Source organism: Salmo trutta, chromosome 13, assembly GCF_901001165.1.
Source record: "Salmo trutta chromosome 13, fSalTru1.1, whole genome shotgun sequence".
NCBI classification, from domain to species: domain Eukaryota; kingdom Metazoa; phylum Chordata; class Actinopteri; order Salmoniformes; family Salmonidae; genus Salmo; species Salmo trutta.
The window spans coordinates 47,272,245-47,292,319 of NC_042969.1; the positions used below are offsets into that span (position 1 = coordinate 47,272,245).

Consider the following 20,075-nt stretch of genomic DNA (forward strand, 5'->3'; position numbering starts at 1 on the left):
ACACAGTCAAAATTGGCTATATCGTAAAAAGGGGTGAAAAAATAAGCTTTTGCTCTTAATCTAAGTTCAGGGTTAGCCATAAAGTTGGGGTCTGGTTTAAAACGAGATTTTAAGAAGATAAATGGTAGAAATAGGCGGGGTTTATTACTTAGTGACTGTGGTAACTAGTGACAACAAAACGCCGTAGAGAAAGGAGAGTCCTAGTAATTCGCTTTTGGCTTACTGCAACACAAATCTAAAATGGCAGGAGCTGATGGAGATGATTCTCTCTACCCCATCGCCGTGCTCATTGACGAGCTTCGTAATGAGGATGTGCAGGTAATCACAAATGCTGTGTTCATACGAGGTATTATATTGGTGGTGTTTTGTTTTACTCAAACATGTCTGATTTCAAAAAGGATAGCTAGCTAACCGTACCTTACATCCCGAGGCCCCTTGCCTTGGCCTGTTCGTGAAGTCTGCCTGGCGCACCCAGTCTGGCTAACTAGATAGCTAACGTTAGCGTGTTTCTTGGTGTGATAAATATCAAACGGAATAGCTGCATGTCGTATTTAGTTACTGCCGTGTATAACTAACTGGTGTTAGCTAACGTTAACCAAGTGACCTAACGTTAGTAACTACCTAAAGTTAGTTTGCTGGGCTACTGTATTACTATGCTAGTTAGCAGCTAACTACCTTAACTAGTTAATAAACGTCATCTAACTAGGTGGTCAAATTCGCATGTTAACTTGCAGCGGCACCTATCTACTTTATTTTGTTACTGAAATATCAAAATGTACACTTCACACTAACACTAACTAACTAGTCACACTAACTAACTAGTTATCTAGGTAACTACTGACATGGTTAGTTATGTACTATATCTGCATCTTGCTTTGGTGTCTCTGAAATCATTTCAAAAACACCGATTTTCTATACTCTAGTAAAAGGTTGTATCATGTTCATAGGAAGGCATCTACATGGGAATGTGCTCACGTCTGAAATAGTATTTTTAGTTGGCCATACTGGAACGCTAAGATGGTTTTTATAGATAATGGTGGCATATCGTGTAAGTTTCATGTAATAAATAACATTACCTGGTATTGTCTACTTTCCAAGCTGCGACTGAACAGCATCAAGAAGCTGTCTACCATCGCACTGGCCCTGGGAGTGGAGAGGACCCGCACTGAACTCCTCCCCTTCCTCACAGGTACAGTGCATTCAAAGTATTCAGACCCCTTGACTTTTCCCACATTTTATGTTACAGCCTTATTCTAAAATGGATTAAATACATAATGTTCCTCATCAATTTACACACCATATCCCATAATGACAAAGCGAAAACAGGTTTTTAGAAGTGTTTGAAAATTAAAAATAAATACCTTATTCACATAAGTATTCAGACCCTTTTCTCTGAGACTAGAAATTGAGCTCAGGTGTATCCTGTTTCCGTTGATCATCTTTGAGCTGTTTCTACAACTTGATTGGAGTCCACCTATGGTTAATTGATTGAAATGGATTTGGGAAGGCACACACCTGTCTAAGGTCCCGCAGTGCATGCCAGAGCAAAAACCAAGCCTTCAGGTCGACGGAATTGTCCATAGAGCTCTGAGACAGGATTGTGTTGAGGCACAGATCTGGGGAAGGGTATCAAAACATTTCTGCAGGATTGAAGGTCCCACAGAACACAGTGGCCTCTGTCATTACTAAATGAAATAAGTTTGGAAACACCAAGACTCTTCCTAGAGCTGAGCAATCGGGGGAGAAGGGCCTTGGTCAGGGAGATGACCAAGAACCTGATGGTCACTCTGACAGAGCTCCTCTGTGGAGATGGGAGAACCATCCAGAAAGACCACCATCTCAGCAGCACTCTACCAATCAGGCCTTTCATGATAGTGGCCAGACGTAAGCCACTCCTCAGTAAAAGGCACATGATAGCCCGCTTGGAGTTTGCCAAAATAAGATTCTCTGGTCTAATGAAACCAAGATTGGTTTGTGTCAAGTGCCAAGATGCCAAATGTCATGTCTGGAGTAAACATCATGCTGTGGGGATGTTTTTTAGCGGAAGGGAATGGGAGACTAGTCAGGAACGAGGGAAAGATGAACGGCGCAAAGTACATAGTGATCCTTGGGGAAAACCTTCTCAGGACCTCTGACTGGGGAGAAGGTTCACCTTCCAACAGGACAACAACCCTAAGCACACAGCCAAGATTGGCTTCGGGACAAGTCTCTGAATGTCCTTGAGTGGCCCAGCCAGAGCTCAGACTTGAACCCGATCAAACATCTTTGGAGAGCCCTGAAAATAGCCTTGCATCCAACCTAACAGCTTGAGAGGATCTGCAGAGAGGAATGGGAGGAACTCCCCAAATACAGGTGTGCCAAGCTTGTAGCGTCATTCCCAAGAATACTCTAGCCTTTAATCGCTGCCAAAGGTGCTTCAACAAAGTACTGAGTAAAGGGTCTGAATAGTTATGTGAAAGTGATATTTCACTTTTATGAACTTGCAAAAATTTCTCCTATTTTTGCTTTGTCATTATGTGGTATTGTGTGTAGATTGAGGTCTGAATACTTTCCGAATGCACTGTATGTCCTAAAATTAAGACCCAAGTTAGAGCAATCATTATGAGTTGTCGCCCTCACTTTTAATTATGTTTCACACCTGACCTCTTGTAGACACCATCTATGATGAGGATGAGGTGCTTCTTGCCTTGGCTGAGCAGCTGGGCAACTTCACCATGCTGGTGGGAGGCCCTGAATATGTTCACTGTCTGCTGGTACGTATCTGTTGCAAACAAAATCTGTCCATGAGCATATAATGGATACAGATATGCAACAGACCTGACAACACTTAATTTTTTTTACTTATCCAGTCAGCTAGACATGCACATTTATGTCCCTGTGTCTTTCTTTGCAGCCGCCGCTGGAGAGCCTGGCTACCGTGGAGGAAACGGTTGTGCGAGACAAGGCGGTGGAGTCTCTGCGTAAGATCTCCCAGGAGCACTCTCCTGTGGACCTGGAGGTGCACTTTGAGCCCCTGGTGAAGAGGCTGGCCAGTGGTGACTGGTTCACCTCCCGCACCTCCGCCTGTGGCCTGTTCAGCGTCTGCTACCCCCGCGTGTCCAGCACCGTCAAGGCTGAAATACGCCAGTGAGTAGCTATATCAGGCGGGATATAGCTTAGACCTGATTAACTAAGATCCCAATGGGATTGAAATATTAGAGGTGCTGACATTACTTTCTCATATCAGGGGTCCAATGCAGTCACATACTAGCCTTGCAGGCCCAAGTCAATCAAATTGGGATGATTAACTACAGTCTTCTGTAGAGCCAATCCAATGGATTTATGGTCTGACGGTGGGCGGGGTGTCCTCTCCACAGGCATTTCCGCACTCTGTGCTCAGATGACACTCCCATGGTGCGCCGCGCCGCAGCGTCCAAGCTTGGGGAATTCGCCAAGGTTCTGGAGCTGGACTATGTCAAGAGTGACATCATCTCCCTCTTCACCGCGTTGGCCTCTGATGAGCAGGTACATGCATGTACTGGAAACACGCACACGGGGTGTCCTGTAACATTGCGGTGGAAAGTGCGTGGAATTCTTCCAGCCATTTGCTAAATCGACTGGCTTGTTGCCAATGGAAATATCATGGCCATACAAATTAGATGTTTTTGAATGGGGATGGATGAATATTGAATGGGCTTAGAACAGTCATATTTCAGTGACTTCAATAGGTTGCCCCAACTGGGACTCAAAACCAGGTCTAGCTATTGTTAACCCAACGCCTCAGCAGTTACACCATGAAATCCGGCCCATGGGGAACTGCGTGTTCCCTCTATGCATTTATATGGTGTTGCTACAGTATTTTATTAAATTGGTACAGAATCGGTAATAATCCCATGGTCCCCCCCCCCCGCCTGTAGGACTCAGTGCGCCTGCTGGCCGTGGAAGCCTGTGTGAGCATCGCCTCGCTGCTGCCCCAGGAGGACCTGGAGACCCTGGTGATGCCCACCCTGCGCCAGGCCGCCGAGGATAAGTCCTGGAGGGTCCGCTACATGGTGGCTGACAAGTTCTCTGAGGTCAGCATGTGGAAACATTGATGTGTTGCATGTGGCCATAATGGATGAAAAATACTGAACCTGGAATGGACATAATGGGGGGCTGATATTCAGTGCTTCACATATGGTCACTTTAAAACTGCCTATCAGTACAAATGTTGTGCCAAATTGAGAGATTTGGCAGATGCAATTGCTCAAATTTTTGTCTAGGAGGAGTTATATTTTCAGTGCATTACTGTATTGAACTTAAGTAATACAATCCAAGGTAGAGTAGAGTGGACATGGATAGCAGGACAGTTATGGGGGCCTGTAATGTTCATAGTCCCCCAGCGTAGAACGTTCTTATTGTTTTCTTTACCACTTACATTCACTACACTAATCCATTGATTTCTAGCCCATATGACCTCTTGTCATTTAGTATAAAATGGGTCATATTGCCACTGTTTCATAATGTTATAGAAGTTAAGTCAATCAATATAAAAGCTTTCAGGCAACCTCTCACAAATTAAAGCTTAGCAAATGTTTTTCTTTGTGCACCACACTTACTGAAAGGTCTTCTACCACTTTCTCCCTTGCCACCATGAACTTTGGTAGCGTATGTTCCCAACCCAAAATCCCATTAGATTAGTGTGTTGATCAGCAAATCAGAGCAAGGATAAAAGGGGGATGGTCAGAGTCGTAGATGGAGAGCTCTGCTGCATGTTAATGGCCATGCCCGTAGTTTGTGGTAGAAGTTCCCTCAACCAATTTAACAGATGGCAGGAAACATCCACACAAATGAAAGCCTGGCAATGGCAAATCGTTGTGTGCACTTCCCCCTTGCTATTATGGACTTTGTAGCCTGTGTGTTCCCAACTTGAATCCCATCAGTTAAGTGTGTTGGTTATGGAGTCTCATGCACAGGTTTAGTGGTGGGTGTTAAATGCCTTGTCACTGACTCCAGCTCCAGAAAGCAGTGGGCCCAGAGATCACCAAGAATGACCTCGTCCCAGCCTTCCAGAACCTGCTCAAGGACTGTGAGGCTGAGGTCCGATCCGCTGCCGCCAAAAAGGTCAAGGGTGAGTGTCTGGATGCTATCTGCCAGTCATAAAGCCTATGATGAAATAATGGTTTGAATGAGAAGCTTTTACCGTCTAATAGACCACGGTATTTACAATCCCCATTTCTGTCCTCAGAGTTTTGCGAGAACCTTCCAGAAGACAGCAGAGAGACCATCATCATGACTCACATTTTGTCCTGTGTCAAGGTAAGAAAGTCACTGTTCACATTTATCCCTTTTTTATTCTGCTAACTTACGTATGCAGGTTTCTTTGACCTGTCAATTTCTCACTCGATGGAAGTAATTCTGAGCACCCATGACTCACGAAGGGGCCCAAAAAAATCACTTGTCTAAAAAATAAAAGATGTGTTCTGAAGTCTCGACAATAACGCATGTCAATCAATTTCTTGTGTGCGAAGTAGCAGATATTTTTACACCCACAAATCAATTTTTAGCATGAGTGTCTGTACTGAGGTGTTAAACTGAGGAGCTGGTTGTTTTTGACTGTACTTTCTATACGTGAGCCATGAGGATATGGTGCTTTTGTAGGTTGGGGTCTATGGCTAGATGAGGAGTTGCGCTCAGTATAGCCTTTGGACAGCAGGGGGCACTGTTGTATTCTAAATTCCAAATCACCACATCATTCCTATTCTGTCGAAGTACATTTACATTACATTTAAGTCATTTAGCAGACGCTCTTGTCCAGAGCGACGTACAGTAGTGAATGCATACATTTCATACATTTTTTTGTGTGCTGGCCCCCCGTGGGAATCGAACCCACAACCCTGGTGTTGCAAACACCATGCTCTACCAACTGAGCTACAGGGAAGGCTAACCCACAACCCTGGTGTTGCAAGCGCCATACTCAACCAACTGAGCCACACAGGACAATTCAGTGCCGGGTCAGCTTGAGTAACTTGATGATTCATTTCAACACTGAGGCTAGTTTCTGCCCCTCTATTATAAAATACCAGATTTGCTGTCACTGTCCACTGCAATATCTGACTCTTTCTCCTCTGACAGGAACTGGTGTCTGACACCAGCCAGCACGTGAAGTCTGCCCTGGCCTCTGTCATCATGGGCCTGTCCACCATCCTGGGTAAAGACAACACAGTGGAGCACCTGCTGCCTCTGTTCCTGGCCCAGCTCAAGGATGAGGTAACACCAGTCACTACTGCTCCTACTCGTTCTATTCATTAAGTACCAAATGGGTGGGGGGGGGGGGGGGCTGCCTGAACTTGGAGAAATGTCTCACGTGTCTGATCTGATCACCCTCTTAATATCCTCTAATGCTACTGACCTGGTTCAGGATCAGATGTACCTGGCTGGCTCCCTACTGGAGTAAAAACCTAGGGATGACCCATATAGGGTTTGAACCTTTTCCCTGGTGACATTTGTTCTAGTGGTGCTAGGCTATTTGATGTGATTTTCAGTGACGTGTGGTTTATTTCTGACATATCCTCCCTAAATGTAACGTGTATCACATGTAAAATCCTGTTGAAGTAAGATGTCAGCATTAGCCGACACATTTACGTATCTCTGGTGGTTTATTAATACCAGAGTGGAAGGTTTGGGTAGATGAGGGAAATTGCCCTGACAGCCTTCCTATTAAAAGATGTTCTAGTTTGCCTCGCAGACAAAGCTGACTTGACAGGGTTTATGTCATAAAGGATTACAGTCAGAACGGACAACCGAGGTGCGAAACACCCCAAATGACTCACGGATATAAAAAAAATATCTGTATTCTTCAATATTTCTACTCCATATATTTAGTATCTCAGCTGGCTGGTATCTCTGTCATCTCCTATTAGGGTCACAAAATGCTTGATGTGAAATCTGTGTGCACATTCTGAGGCTAAGAATCAAGGGACTAGCGTAAGGTCTTTGGCAATTCGTTTAGCCTTTGTTGCTAATGTCATGTCGAGATTGGAGCCAAGATAGGCATCATTATAAGCAGATGGGGATGCAATAGCTGTCACAATGATTTTTTTTCCCACTTTTTAAGACCGCTTGAAATAAAATGGCTTTCATTCTTAAAGGAAGACAGACATATGAAATGTAATTGTCCCCACAACTTAAACAAGAGATCCCTCTCTCTTGCCCTGCAGTGCCCTGAGGTGCGCCTCAACATCATCTCCAACCTGGACTGTGTCAACGAGGTGATCGGCATCCGCCAGCTCTCCCAGTCGCTGCTGCCTGCTATCGTGGAGCTGGCCGAGGACGCAAAGTGGAGGGTCCGCCTGGCCATTATCGAGTATATGCCCCTGTTGGCCGGACAGCTGGTGAGTCATCGGCTGCGTCCCCAAACGGCGCCCTATTCCCTACATGGTGCTCTACTTGTAACTAGAGCCCTTGCACCCTTTTCCCTATATAGTGCAAAACTTTTGATCAGAGCCCCCTCCAATCCCACCTCAGAAAACCTGTCTGTCACATCCTCCCTTCCCCCTAATCACACATCTGTCTGTGGCCTACATCTGCCTCGTGCCATGCATATGTGCCACAATTTATGGTGGGCAAGTGCTCGTCACTAATATCATCCATGAATTTGTAAAAAAGAGCTATGCAGAGTGTAAGTAATTCGGCTTGCTTTATTTTTGCTTTCTGAGAAGAACTACATTTTTGGTTGAATTGGAACCTTATTCAATAATAATGTTGCTTAATGTTTGGATATGAAAATGTTTTAGAAAAGTATTCTCTTCTAATTGCTCTTCTCCAGGGAGTGGAGTTCTTTGATGAGAAGCTGAACACCCTCTGCATGGCATGGCTCATTGACCACGGTAAGACCACTTTGCAATGCATTTGTCCTCTGTGCGCTTAGTCAGTAGTTAGTGTCCTCCTCCATTGGACAGAGGTGGGGTCACGTCCCAGAAGGATCGTGTCCTACGCTGCTCTCTAAGCTCACTGCTTCCCTCCTCCCATGCATCCTATGTGGTTTGTGGGGCAGAGATGGAGACGCGTCAGGCTGCAGCTCTCTCTAAGCCTCACGGCCGTGCCAATGAAAGGTCTGATGACAACCCAGTGACTTAGACTGGGAGAAGCCAAATTCTCTCTCCTTAATTGCATGCTGCCCTCTGTAGCTGAGCTGGATAGAATGGGAAAACTACTGCAGTAGTCTGCAACCCAAATGGCACCATATCCCCTATATTGTGCACTACTTTATTTTTTTTATTTAACTAGGCAAGTCAGTTGTGATATAGCCTGGAATCGAACCAGGGTCTGTATTGACGCCTCTAGCACTGAGATGCAGGGCCTTAAACCGCTGTGCCTCTTGGGAGTCCAATACCCATAGGGCTCTAATAAAAAGTAGTGCACTATATAGGCAATCGGGTGCCAATTAGGATACAAACCATACTGTAATACACCGTAACAGGAAGGCATTTGGATATGAGCAAATCAGCTATTTTCTGCAGTAGCCTTTTCTGTTAAGTTAAATTCAATGTTGTATTGAGTAGAGATGTGACTATCAGGGACAGGTTTTTGTGCGTATAGAATACGGGAACAGGCATCCTGGGGGGGTGGGACAGACCCTGGTTATCACGATACCGGTGATACTTGGCCTGTTATCACATTGTTGGTATTGTAACAACCCCACTCTGAAAATAGGCACATCTAGCAGTTTACATATTTTTGGTCTTTTGAATGCGCTGGTTTGATTTGTATGTGATATGGAGACCTTGTTGGCTTCGTCTCTTCGCTCTGCCTTTAATGTCAGCAGAATTTATTTTTTACCTGCTCCCTTTTTTAGATTGTTCTTTAGACGGGTTGGTCGTTTAGCAACAAAACCGTTGCTTGCCCAACTAGGGGTCAAATCTGGTGGGGACTCTGGCTTAGACTGTTGACTGTATTTAGTCTCCAAATGTTTATTGAAACATAAATACATTTACACAATGAGCACTTGTCTCTCAAACATTGTTACAGTTGTTGGTTAGCTTGCTAACTAATGTTTGCCATATTAGCTTAGACGTGAGTTTCCCTTAGTTTTTTTCAGTAGCGGTGGCAAAGTTAACGTGGAGGACACGTAGTGCTGTCTCTGACCGACATGTTATGCTTTCTTGACAGCAGAGATTATTTGTTTTCAAGCCAATTTTCTGCAGTTCAACACATTTTGCCATGGGGCTGAGAGAATGTGAAGTTTTTGCAATTGCTTATGCCCAGTTGTGCTATCTGAGTTACTCAAATACCAATTTCAGATAGAAGATGTGGTATATTACCTGGAAAAATAAAAATACACACACACACACCAGTCAAGCTTGGACACCTTCTCATTCAAGGATGTTTATTTTTAATATTTTCTACATTGTAGAATAATAGTGACGGTATCACAACTATGAAATGACACTCATGGAATCATGTAGTAACCAAAAAAGTGTTCTTCAAAGTACCCACCCTTTGCCTTGACAGCTTTGCACACTCTTGGCATTCTCTCAACCAGCTTCATGAGATAGTCACCTGGAATGCATTTCAATTAACAGGTGTGCCTTGTTAGTTTGTGGAATTCCTTAATGCATTTGAGCCAATCGGTTGTGTTGTGACAAGGTGGGGGGAATACAGATGATTTGATAAAAGACCAAGTCCATATTATGGCAAGAACAGCTCAAATAAGCAAAGAGAAACGACAGTCCATCATTACTTTAAGACATGAAGGTCAGTCAATCCGGAAAATGTCAAGAACTTTGAAGTGCAGTCGCAAAAACATCCAAGTGCTATGATAACTCTCTCATGAGGACCGCCACAGGAAAGGAAGACCCAGAGTTACCTCTTCTGCAGAGGATAAGTTCATAAGTTACAAGCCTCAAATTGCAGACCAAATAAATGCTTCAGTTCAAGTAACAGACATCTCAACAGCAGCTGTTCAGAGGAGACTGTGTGAATCAGGCCTTCATGGTTGAATTGCTTCAAACAAACCACTTCTAAAGGACACCAATAAGAAGAAGAGACTTGCTTGGGCCAAGAAACACAAACAATGGACATTAGACCGGTGGAAATCTGTCATTTGGTCTGATGAGTCAAAGTTTGAGATTCCTGGTTCCATCCGCCGTGTCTTTGAGACGCAGAGTAGGTGAACGGATCTCCGCATGTGTGGTTCCCACCGTGAAGCATGGAGGAGGTGGTGTGTCGGGGTGCTTTGCTGGTGACACGGTCAATGATTTATTTGGAATTCAAGGCACATTTAACCAGCATGGCTACCATAGCATTCTGCAGCGATATGCCATCCCATCTGGTTTGCGCATAGTGGACGATCATTTGTTGTCCTGTTGAAAAATGACCCAACACACCCCAAGGCTGTGTAAGGGCTATTTGACCAAAAAGGGGAGTGATGGAGTGCTGCATCAGATGACCTGGCCTCCACAATCACCCGACCTCAACCCAATTGAGATGGTTTGGGATGAGTTGGACTGCAGAGTGAAGGAAAAGCAGCCAACGTGCTCAGCATATGTGGGAACTCCATCAAGACTGTTGGAAAAACATTCTAGGTGAAGCTGGTTGAGAGAATGCCAAGAGTGCAAAGGTTGGCTACTTTGAAGAATCTGAAATGTAAAATATATTTTGATTTACCACCTTACTTTTTTCTATTTTTTTGGGGGGGGTTACTACATGATTCAATATGTTATTTCATAGTTTTGATGTCTTCACTATTATTCTACAATGGAGAAAATAGTAAAAATAAAGAACCCTTGAATGAGTAGGTGTCCAAACTTTGACCCCCTTATTGACCACTTTCTTGCAGGTATATCCCTTTTATGCATATCAGTGAGTACCTGGCAAATTTGGAGTGGTGAGGGGTGTTTGCATTTCACATTTATGCTAATTGAATATAGGGGAAGTACTGCATAACATCTGTCAAAACACCTCAAAACAAGACATGGTATCAACACAACGAGCTGGACCGAGAGCCACCTACGATTCCCGTCTTAGTCAGCAACAATGACGAGAAGCTGCAATCTGACCATTCACAATCATTATCAGCCAACCTGTACATAAAGCCTTCAACAGCAAGATTGCATCTCTTTTGGCGTATCGCATACATTTTATACTAAACAGTACGTTCAAAGTAGTATGATTAGCACACAGTATGTAGTTTTAGTAATAAGTTGGTAAGACTGATTTTTGGACACGGCCAGTGTCACACAGGTTTTAATATCCCATTGTGGCTCCACAGGCTATTGGCATGGTTCTAACCACAACGTGGTTCTCTAGCAGTCTGTTTATGGCTGTATTAGGGGCCAAATAGGGTTCGGTTAATCAGTGGTTTAGAAATGTGTTGTACCCAGGCCCCCTGGTCTCCCGCTCTTTGTCCAACAGCTAGTATTGATTATCAGGAAATCAGGCTTGTGTGTACCCAGATGTCAAGTCACTGTATTCTGGGCACAATTGAGTGTTTTGAGCAGTTCTGCAGTCACTAGCCTCTTTAGCCATGTTTACTGATGGACATGTTTTCCATGCGAATGGGATTTTGCCAATATTTATTTGTTACAAGGCAAACAAACTGTGACAATAATCCAAAGATGGCTGCCAAACTGGAATGGAAAGAGCTCAAAAGAACCAAGAATCCTGGCAAACATTTAAGGGCTGGGTATTTGAGGTTTTTACTGAGTATTGTACTGACTGCCTACTCTTGTAGAGTTTGGATGTCTAAATTGAACTTTGATCTGTATAATTGAGTTTTGTACACATTTTCTTTTTTGGTAAGATTGCCATTTCAATTGAGAAATGCTTGTCAATAGGTCTACCTAGTTCAATTAATATTAGTGTCATGGCTTTCCTTTACCAAAATATATATATATATATATTTTTTTCTCCTGACAACTACAACAAATATACTACTCGTCCTAATTTCTATCTAGTTCTACAGGCCAAGGTCTCTAAGCGTGTTTGTGTTGTCGACAGTATACGCTATCCGCGAGGCAGCCACCTGTAACTTGATGAAGCTGGTGGAGAAGTTTGGAGCTGAGTGGGCCCAGAACACCATCGTGCCCAAGGTGCTGGGTATGGCCAACGACCCCAACTACCTGCACAGGATGACCACGCTCTTCTGCATCAATGTGAGTCCTGACCTTCACACCACACACAAACCCTCAGAGACCATAGGCTTATACTAAGATGGAAGCTAGATCTACTCAGGTTTTTATAAAGCTAGCCATATTACCAAGGTGGATATTGATCATGTAGCTGCCACCAAATAAAGTGGTTTGTACCTTCGCGTGCATGTCGCACGTGGGTAGTTGAACGCAAAACTATTCATTGAGTTGACGCTGAACCATCAAGCCATGGGCGAGTCAATGCCACATTTTCACTTTTGCCGAAATCAACAGGAAAGAAGATCTTACAAATTTTGCAGGCTATGGTGTAAAATAGGATATTAGAAGTGGGTATTTTATTACGTATCATTAGTGCATTGAAAAGCACAATGCACAAACGGCTCCCCCCCATCAATAAAATGATTGTATTAAGTTAAACAAATGTTTTACTGTGCGTGAACTTTCAAATACATGCTGTCACACTAAATGTGTGATGTGTATTTTATTACTATTAACACATTTGATTCATAAAATATTGAATCAGTCGTCTTCCTCAAATTAAGCGGATGACGCAATCTTTGAGAAAGGGAGGGAATCTGATTTCAGTGGTCCTCACCTCGCGGCTCTGTCATTTCATTCAGGGTAAGTGGAGTTAGCTGTGAGTTAGCGGCCTGCCCTGGAGCAGGTTAGTTATGAAGGATTCTTTGCATAGAAATGTACCTGGCTAAAAGGTGAGACACTTTCGTATGACTGGTTATCCCGCGTTAAACTCAGTTGACCAAAGTTACCTCGCTTACCTTTTAAACCTGATTCGTAGTATAGGGCTCATGTCATTAAACCTCAGATGGATTTAAACCAAGCCATTTTTGAAAAACGTTTGTTTTTAAAGTAAATCATACTGTTTTTATCATGACTTATTTTACATCCTGATATTTTAGGCATTTATCAGATGCTCTTATCCAGAGCAACTTAGTCACTTGTCTAACAATCATTTGTTTATGCGTTGTTGGTTTCCGTGCCATCCACCCCAGTCGCTGTCTGAGGCCTGTGGCCAGGACATCACCACTAAGCATATGCTGCCCGTGGTCCTCAAGATGTCCAACGACCAGGTGGCCAATGTGCGCTTCAATGTGGCCAAGTCCCTCCAGAAGATAGGCCCTGTCCTGGACAGCAGGTAGGTCCTCATCCACCACAAAGCCCTCGTTCATATCGTTCAGGCATACCTGAACAACCATCTCCAATGAATTGTACACAGTCTACATCAGGGTCGTGTTCAGTAGGCACAAAATGGGAGAAAATATTTTGAAACGGAGGAGGCTCTTGCTTGAACTGGTCCAGTAAGGATGCTCATTTGTTATTCCGTCACAGTATGTTTTGCGTCTACTGAACATGACCCAGATGTCCATGCTTAATTCTAGCACTCGGCTAATCCATTATGGCATGGGAGTGTGGGGAAAAGGAGTGCTTTGTCTGAAACGTTTTATTTTTCTCAGTGCCCTGCAGACCGAGGTGAAACCGGTCCTGGAGAAACTAGCCACAGACACCGATATGGATGTTAAGTACTTTGCCCAGGAAGCAATACGTGGTAAGTATAGTACACTGTCCATCTTCTATGAAGTCTCCTCATAGGGCCACGTTCAGTTTGGCACGTTGTGGAACATTGCTGATATAAATGTCCTTAGAGTTGCCGTAAGTCCTTGTGCTACATGTCAAAGAAGCATGTTTGTTAGGCTGTTTCTATATTATGTATATCTGAGTATTCCACAATGTTATGCGCTGCTGAATGTGTTGCCCAATGTGAACGTTAGTCCCTCTTGTCATTCATCTGATTCCTTCTGTTTTTCCCCATAGTTCTGGCCCTGGCATAAACCAACTCGAGCTTGGCTATCCAGAGGAAACAAAAACCCAAGATGGCACGACATTGAACACTTTTCACAATATATTTATTGATGTTCAAGAGCAAATGGTGATGTATGGAGAATTAATGGCGCCTATTAACATCTATTCTTTTTGTTTTACTCTGAAAATAAAATGTCCAAGAAAAGCGCAGGCTTCTAATTTCCCCTCGCTGTAAATCTTTTGCGTTTCCAAGTGTGATGAAACATGCATTTAAGCACAGTATGCTGACCACTGTGCATAAGTAACATTGCTGGTTTGACCCACACATTCCTCCCCGTACATACATAGCCGTTGACTGTAACGTTACTATTAGCACGGCCCCTTTCGCTGCCACATTTCTCTGTACGAAGCACCCAGAACACGCAAGCCATCTCTTGGTTGCTTGTCTAAGTGCTAGACACATGCTATTGCTGCAGCAGATGGTGAGGAAGGCTGTTTTATTTGCTTGTGAAGAACCGCAAGGCTAAGGCACCCACAGATTTGTTTACATGTGCTGCTTCCTCTCCTGGGACATTTCTCATGTATTCAGAAAAGCTGTTGTGCAGCACCCCATCCTCTTTTTCTGTCCTGTGTCCACAATGAATTATGGTTTAATTCGTTTGAGAACATTGGGTGTGAATTACTCATTTCTATCTAGACTTAAAGGGATACTTTGATTTTGGCAATGATGCCCTGTATCTACTTCCCCGGAGTTAGATGAACTTGGGCGTACCATTTTTTTGTCTGTGTCCAGTATGAAGGTAGTTTCATGAGCCAAAGTGAACTAACGCTAGTTAGCAACTTCGTTCAAACTGCACACCGAGACAAATGGTATCCACAAGTCTGTTTGTTTGACGCAGGAGGGAACAGTGGGAGAATTTGTCCACAATATCTCTTACTATATTGCTCTAAATTGTTGTGCCAATTACTGATGAGCAATGGCTTTTTTTGTGCAAGTTTTCATAAGGTTTAACTCTTGATTGTCCTAATGTTTTCTGTTCTCCAAAGACAAGGCATCATTCCTCAAGGGTTGTCAGTCAGTTAAACAAGGCTGGCCACTACAGCTAAAATGATGGGAGCACTAAGAAGAACAGGGCTCTGTGTAGGTGGTTGCATAATGTTTTATAGAATGATTTGGTCAATTACGGTCAAAAGAAACTCATTGTCTCCCTCCCCATTTCCCATCGGTCTCTTAAATAAATAAACCTTGATTTTTCTCATATCATGAAGACCCCACTTTGGTTTTTATTGAAGTCTCTTCACAATTGTGATACTGTACTTTTATCTTGAACTGAATAAAGTAATATAAAGATTTGGCTGTTTACTGATTTCCTTTTACTCTAGAAACCATACAATATAAACTTTAGCATTTTATTATTGTAGCTGTTTAGTTGTCTGCACACCCAAAGAGTTTACAGATTTTTGCTACCTTAAAGGTAGTCAACGAAATGTTGCACAGAAGCACCGTAATGAGTAAGATTAAAGACTACTCCAGTGGCGGACTTAGGTATAGGCGACTTGGGCAGCCGGCCAGGGCCACATCTTGCCGAAGGCAGCACGGGGAGCCCGCACAAAAATTCTGAATGGTGACATTTGCGCAATCGGTTTTCTATCGCTCATTTGCACGTCACATCAATGATATGTCACCTTGTGGGACTGAGTCAATTAACCTTGTCGGAGTGGGCTCCCTGATTCTAGTTTGTGAGCTAGGCAGGCTACTGCCTGGGAAGGTCTCCTACTCAGAAGTTCGAGATGGGGCCGGGGTAGGTTGACCTCAACTCTCTGCTTGAAGCCCGAGGTACTGTAGGGGAGGCGGGGGAATCTATCAAATTGTGCACCTCTAACTTTGTACAGTACTAATGCAATTAGTAAAATCAGTCATACTACGAAATGCTACCAAATAAACCACCATAATACTGTGAATATATAGTTTCAGACATTTTTGATTTTTTTTTTCTGGTTTGTGCGAAATTGTTAAGAGTAATATAAAACCAGTCTGCACACAAAGGTGAATTGATTTAGTCTTGAATCTTGGTTGACCATGTTGGGGGATGGGTAATGTATTGATGCTCGAGTGCCAAATCAACACAAATGGATAAGAAAAGGTATAATCCATCAGGTGCCCAGTTTAGGAAAGAGAAATGTGCAAAAGATAAAGGTATGCAGCCATGTCGTCTCTTTATGAGTTTCATGTAATGAAACAGGCTAACACATAAGTGTTATACTAGCCTATGTTGCTTGCTATGCTATTACACATACAGCGACAATATTCTGTTTTCTGTCCAACTAGCATACATAACATTGGATATCATTTCACACGGTTTCATGATAATATGTGCAGCCTGCAGCAAAACGATTACAACCTAACTAGCACATTATTGATTTGGTTAACTTTCATTGAGGTGACATAAAGATTTTCTGTGATTGTATTGACTAGGTCCTGAGCTCAGTAAGGGGAATTTCCAATGCTAACTTAAGAGACGTTTATACTATGCTGATATTTTGTATATTTTGTGATATATTGAGTGCTGAAGGGGGGCCATACAAGCTAGAACCGCCACTGCTCTGCTCTGTCACACACAGTATGCGTACTGGTTTGCTTCAGGCTCTTATATGATAGCCACGGGACCAAAACAGTAGAGAAGTTTAGCCTGGCACGCCAAAGCTCCTAATTCTGACCTGAGTTCAGTACGTAAATGGGTGTAATTAATTTGGTATGCACTTCTCTCTAAGCGTGTTCTGACTGTATTTAACCATGAGAATGAAGTTGTGGCGGAGGTGACTACAGATACGCCGTATTCTGATTTAGACTTCATACCCTCATAATTCCACGACCTTTGCGCGCAACATAATTTATGAGGTTGAGCCACCGTTGAAAGTGGAACAACCTCTACTTATTTTTTTCCGATAGAAACAACACCATTCTCCATGCACTGTCATTTAAAAATGTATAAGAGCTAGGTAAATGAGTAAACTGTTTGGATAAGGGGATTGTAAATATAAATCACAATTTATTTAGATCTATTTTGTCACTGGAGAAGTGAAACCAGACGTGGCAGCAAACTGAAGCATATCAACCAACATATCACCTTTTCCACAGTGAAGTTTATGAAATGCTGGCCTTATAACTTGCGATAAAATTTGGAGACCCAAGCTATAGACTTCTGTAGCAATGTGTAGATGTATAGTATAGCGCCAAACCAATCAAGTTGATTTGTGATTTCTAGAATGTTTTAAATTTGTGGCTGGACTTCGCACTGTATTTTTTACAATTTGTATCCCGTTAAATATTAGCCACTATCGGTAGCCACCGTCAGTTATACCCACGTACATTTACACTGACTATACCAAACATTAACACCTTCCTAATATTGAGTTGCACCCCTCTTTTGTCCTCAGAACAGCCTCAATTCGTCGGGGCATGGACTCTACAAGGGATCAAAAGCATTCCACAGGGATGCTGGCCCATGTTGACCCCAATGCTACCCACAGTTGTGTCAAATTGGCTGGATGTCATTTCGGTGGTGGACCATTCTTGATACACAGAGGAAACTGTTGAATGTGAAAAACCAAGCAGTGTTGCAGTTCTTGACACACTCAAACTGGTGTGCCTGGCACCTACTACCATACCCCGTTCAAATGCACTTAAATATTTTGTCTTACCCATTCACTCTCTGAATGGCACACAATCCATGTTTTAAGGATTAAAAATCCTTCTTTAACCTGTCTCCTCCCCTTCATCTACACTGATTTGAAGTGGATTTAACAAGTGACATCAATAAGGGATCATATCTTTCAGCTGGTCAGTCTATGGCATGGAAAAAGCAGGTGTTAATGTTTTGTATACTCAATGTATAAATGTCACTGACTTTTTCATCATTCCATTCCATTATTAGATTACCTTTTTTTACTCTGCCATGTTCGTGTAGTTGTTCCTAAGGAAGTGCAATAGTTTGGGACATATAGCCTATTTGAATCATTATGGAACGTGACCATACAGTGCATTCGGAAAGTATTCAGACTCCTTGACTTTTTCCACATTTTGTTACGTTACAGCCTTATTCTAAAATTGATTTAATCGTTTTTTCCCTCATCAATCTACACACAGTACCCTATAATGACAAAGCAAAAACAAGTTTTTAGAAATGTTTGCAAATTTATTCAAAATAAATTGAAATATCACATTTACATAAGTATTCAGACCCTTTACTCAGTACTTTGTTGAAGTACCTTTGGCAGCGATTACAGCCTTGAGTCTTCTTGGGTATGACGCTACAAGCTTGGCACACCTGTATTTGGGGAGTTTCTCCCATTCTTTTCTACAGATCCTCTCAAGCTCTGTCAGGTTGGATGGGGAGCGTTGCTGTACAGCTATTTTCAGGTCTCTCCAGAGATGTACGATCGGGGTCAAGTCTGGGCTCTGGCTGGGCCGCTCAAGGACATTCAGAGACTTTTCCCACGCCACTCCTGCGTTGTCTTGGCTGTGTGCTTATAGTTGTTGTTCTGTTGGAAGGTGAACCTTCGCCCCAGTCTGAGGTCCTGAATGCACTCTGCAGCAGGTTTTCATCAAGGATCTCTCTGTACTTTGCTCCATTGATCTTTCCCTCGATTCTGACTAGTCGGACAGTCCCTGCTGCTGAAAAACATCCCCACTACATGATGCTGCCACCACCATGCTTCACTGTATGTCCAATTTGTAAGTCGCTCTGGATAAGAGCGTCTGCTAAATGACTTAAATGTAATGTAATGTAAATGTATGGATGGTGCTAGGTTTCCTCCAGATAAGACACTTGGCATTTCAGGCCAAAGAGATCAATCTTGGTTTCATCAGACCAGAGAATCTTATTTCTCATGGTCTGAGAGTCCTTTAGGTGCCTTTTGGCAAACTCCAAGCTGGCTGTCATGTGCCTTTTACTGATGAGTGGCTTCCGTCTGGCCACTCTACCATAAAGGCCTGATTGGTAGAGTGCTGCAGAGATGGTTGTCCTTCTGGAAGGTTCTCCCATCTCCACAGAGGAACTCTGGAGCTCTGTCAGAGTGACCATTGGGTTCTTGGTCACCTCCCTGACCAAGGCCCTTCTCCCCAGATTGCTCAGTTTGGCCGGGCAGCCAGCTCTAGGAAGAGTCTTGGTGGTTCCAAACTTCTTCCATTTAAGAATGATGGAGGCCACTGTGTTCTTGGGGACCTTCAATGCTGCAGAAATGTTTTGGTACCCTTCCCCAGATCTGTGGCTCAAAACAATCCTGTCTCGGCGCTCTATGGAAGATTCCTTCGACCTCATGTCTTGGTTTTTGCTCTGACATGCACTGTCAACTGTGCCTTTCCAAATCATGTCTAATCAATTGAATTTACCACAGGCAGACTCCAATAAAGTTGTAGAAACATCTCAAGGATGATCAATGGAAACAGGATGCACCTGAGCTCAATTTCGAGTCTCATAGCAAAGGGTCTGAATACTTATGTAAATAAGGTATTTCTGTTTTAAATTCTAAAAAGCTGTTTTCGCTTTGTCATTATGGGGTACTGTGTGTGAATTGAGGAGGACAAATTTTGTATTTAATCCATTTTAGAATAAGGTTGTAACGTAACAAAATGTGGAAAAAGGGAAGGGGTCTGAATACTTTCCGAATGCACTGTACATAGCAGTTTAAACCTGGAGCCTGGCGCACAGTTCACAACGACTGTTGTCATCACAGTTCCATGATTGGTGAGGATTATTAGGGTAGATGCATGTATTTACATAGCTTTCTTTAATTTAGCCCTAATATTCTGAACCGTTCTCTTCATATATTCTAGTGAGTCTGTCGAGGAAATTCTAATTAAAGGTACACCACATTTAAAGGGATGGCTTTAGATAAATGTATTGAAAACCCTATTGAATGGAAACTCTACGAGAGAAAATCTTTTGGCCAGCAAGTGGGAGGGTTTTCCAGCAGGGGCCCAATTTCGACTTAAAGAAATCTCTGCCTTTCCTATGTACTTCTCAGTAGTTGGTATTCAGACTTACCTTATGCAGGCGTGTACCAGGCTTTGCAGGCATGGTTCCCTTGCGTCTACTGAATACATTTAATTCAACCACTGAAAAAAAAACCACTTGCTGGCCAACA

The 20,075-nt window shown here is 43.1% G+C and overlaps 1 protein-coding gene across 1 annotated transcript; it reads left to right on the forward strand.

Annotated features, from left to right (window-relative positions):
- Positions 1-170: 170 nt before the first annotated feature.
- On the forward strand, positions 171-15,277 carry LOC115205876 (serine/threonine-protein phosphatase 2A 65 kDa regulatory subunit A beta isoform). Its single transcript, XM_029772278.1, has 15 exons — positions 171-318; positions 1,099-1,189; positions 2,653-2,753; positions 2,894-3,126; positions 3,357-3,504; positions 3,897-4,052; positions 4,975-5,089; positions 5,207-5,277; positions 6,094-6,228; positions 7,179-7,352; positions 7,787-7,847; positions 11,959-12,113; positions 13,121-13,263; positions 13,583-13,674; positions 13,941-15,277. Exons 1-15 carry the CDS (start codon positions 241-243, stop codon positions 13,955-13,957), a joined length of 1,770 nt encoding a protein of 589 aa, XP_029628138.1. The 5' UTR covers positions 171-240; the 3' UTR covers positions 13,958-15,277.
- The last annotated feature ends 4,798 nt before the right edge of the window (positions 15,278-20,075 follow it).

What these genes read in the sequence shown, in the direction of transcription:
- LOC115205876 (XM_029772278.1), top strand. Translation starts at nt 241, where the DNA reads ATGGCAGGAGCTGATGGAGATGATTCTCTCTACCCCATCGCCGTGCTC. An exon ending in CCACGCTCTTCTGCATCAAT is followed by an intron (nt 12,114 to 13,120) that starts GTGAGTCCTGAC and finishes CATCCACCCCAG; the next exon opens with TCGCTGTCTGAGGCCTGTGG. An exon ending in GGCCCTGTCCTGGACAGCAG is followed by an intron (nt 13,264 to 13,582) that starts GTAGGTCCTCAT and finishes TATTTTTCTCAG; the next exon opens with TGCCCTGCAGACCGAGGTGA.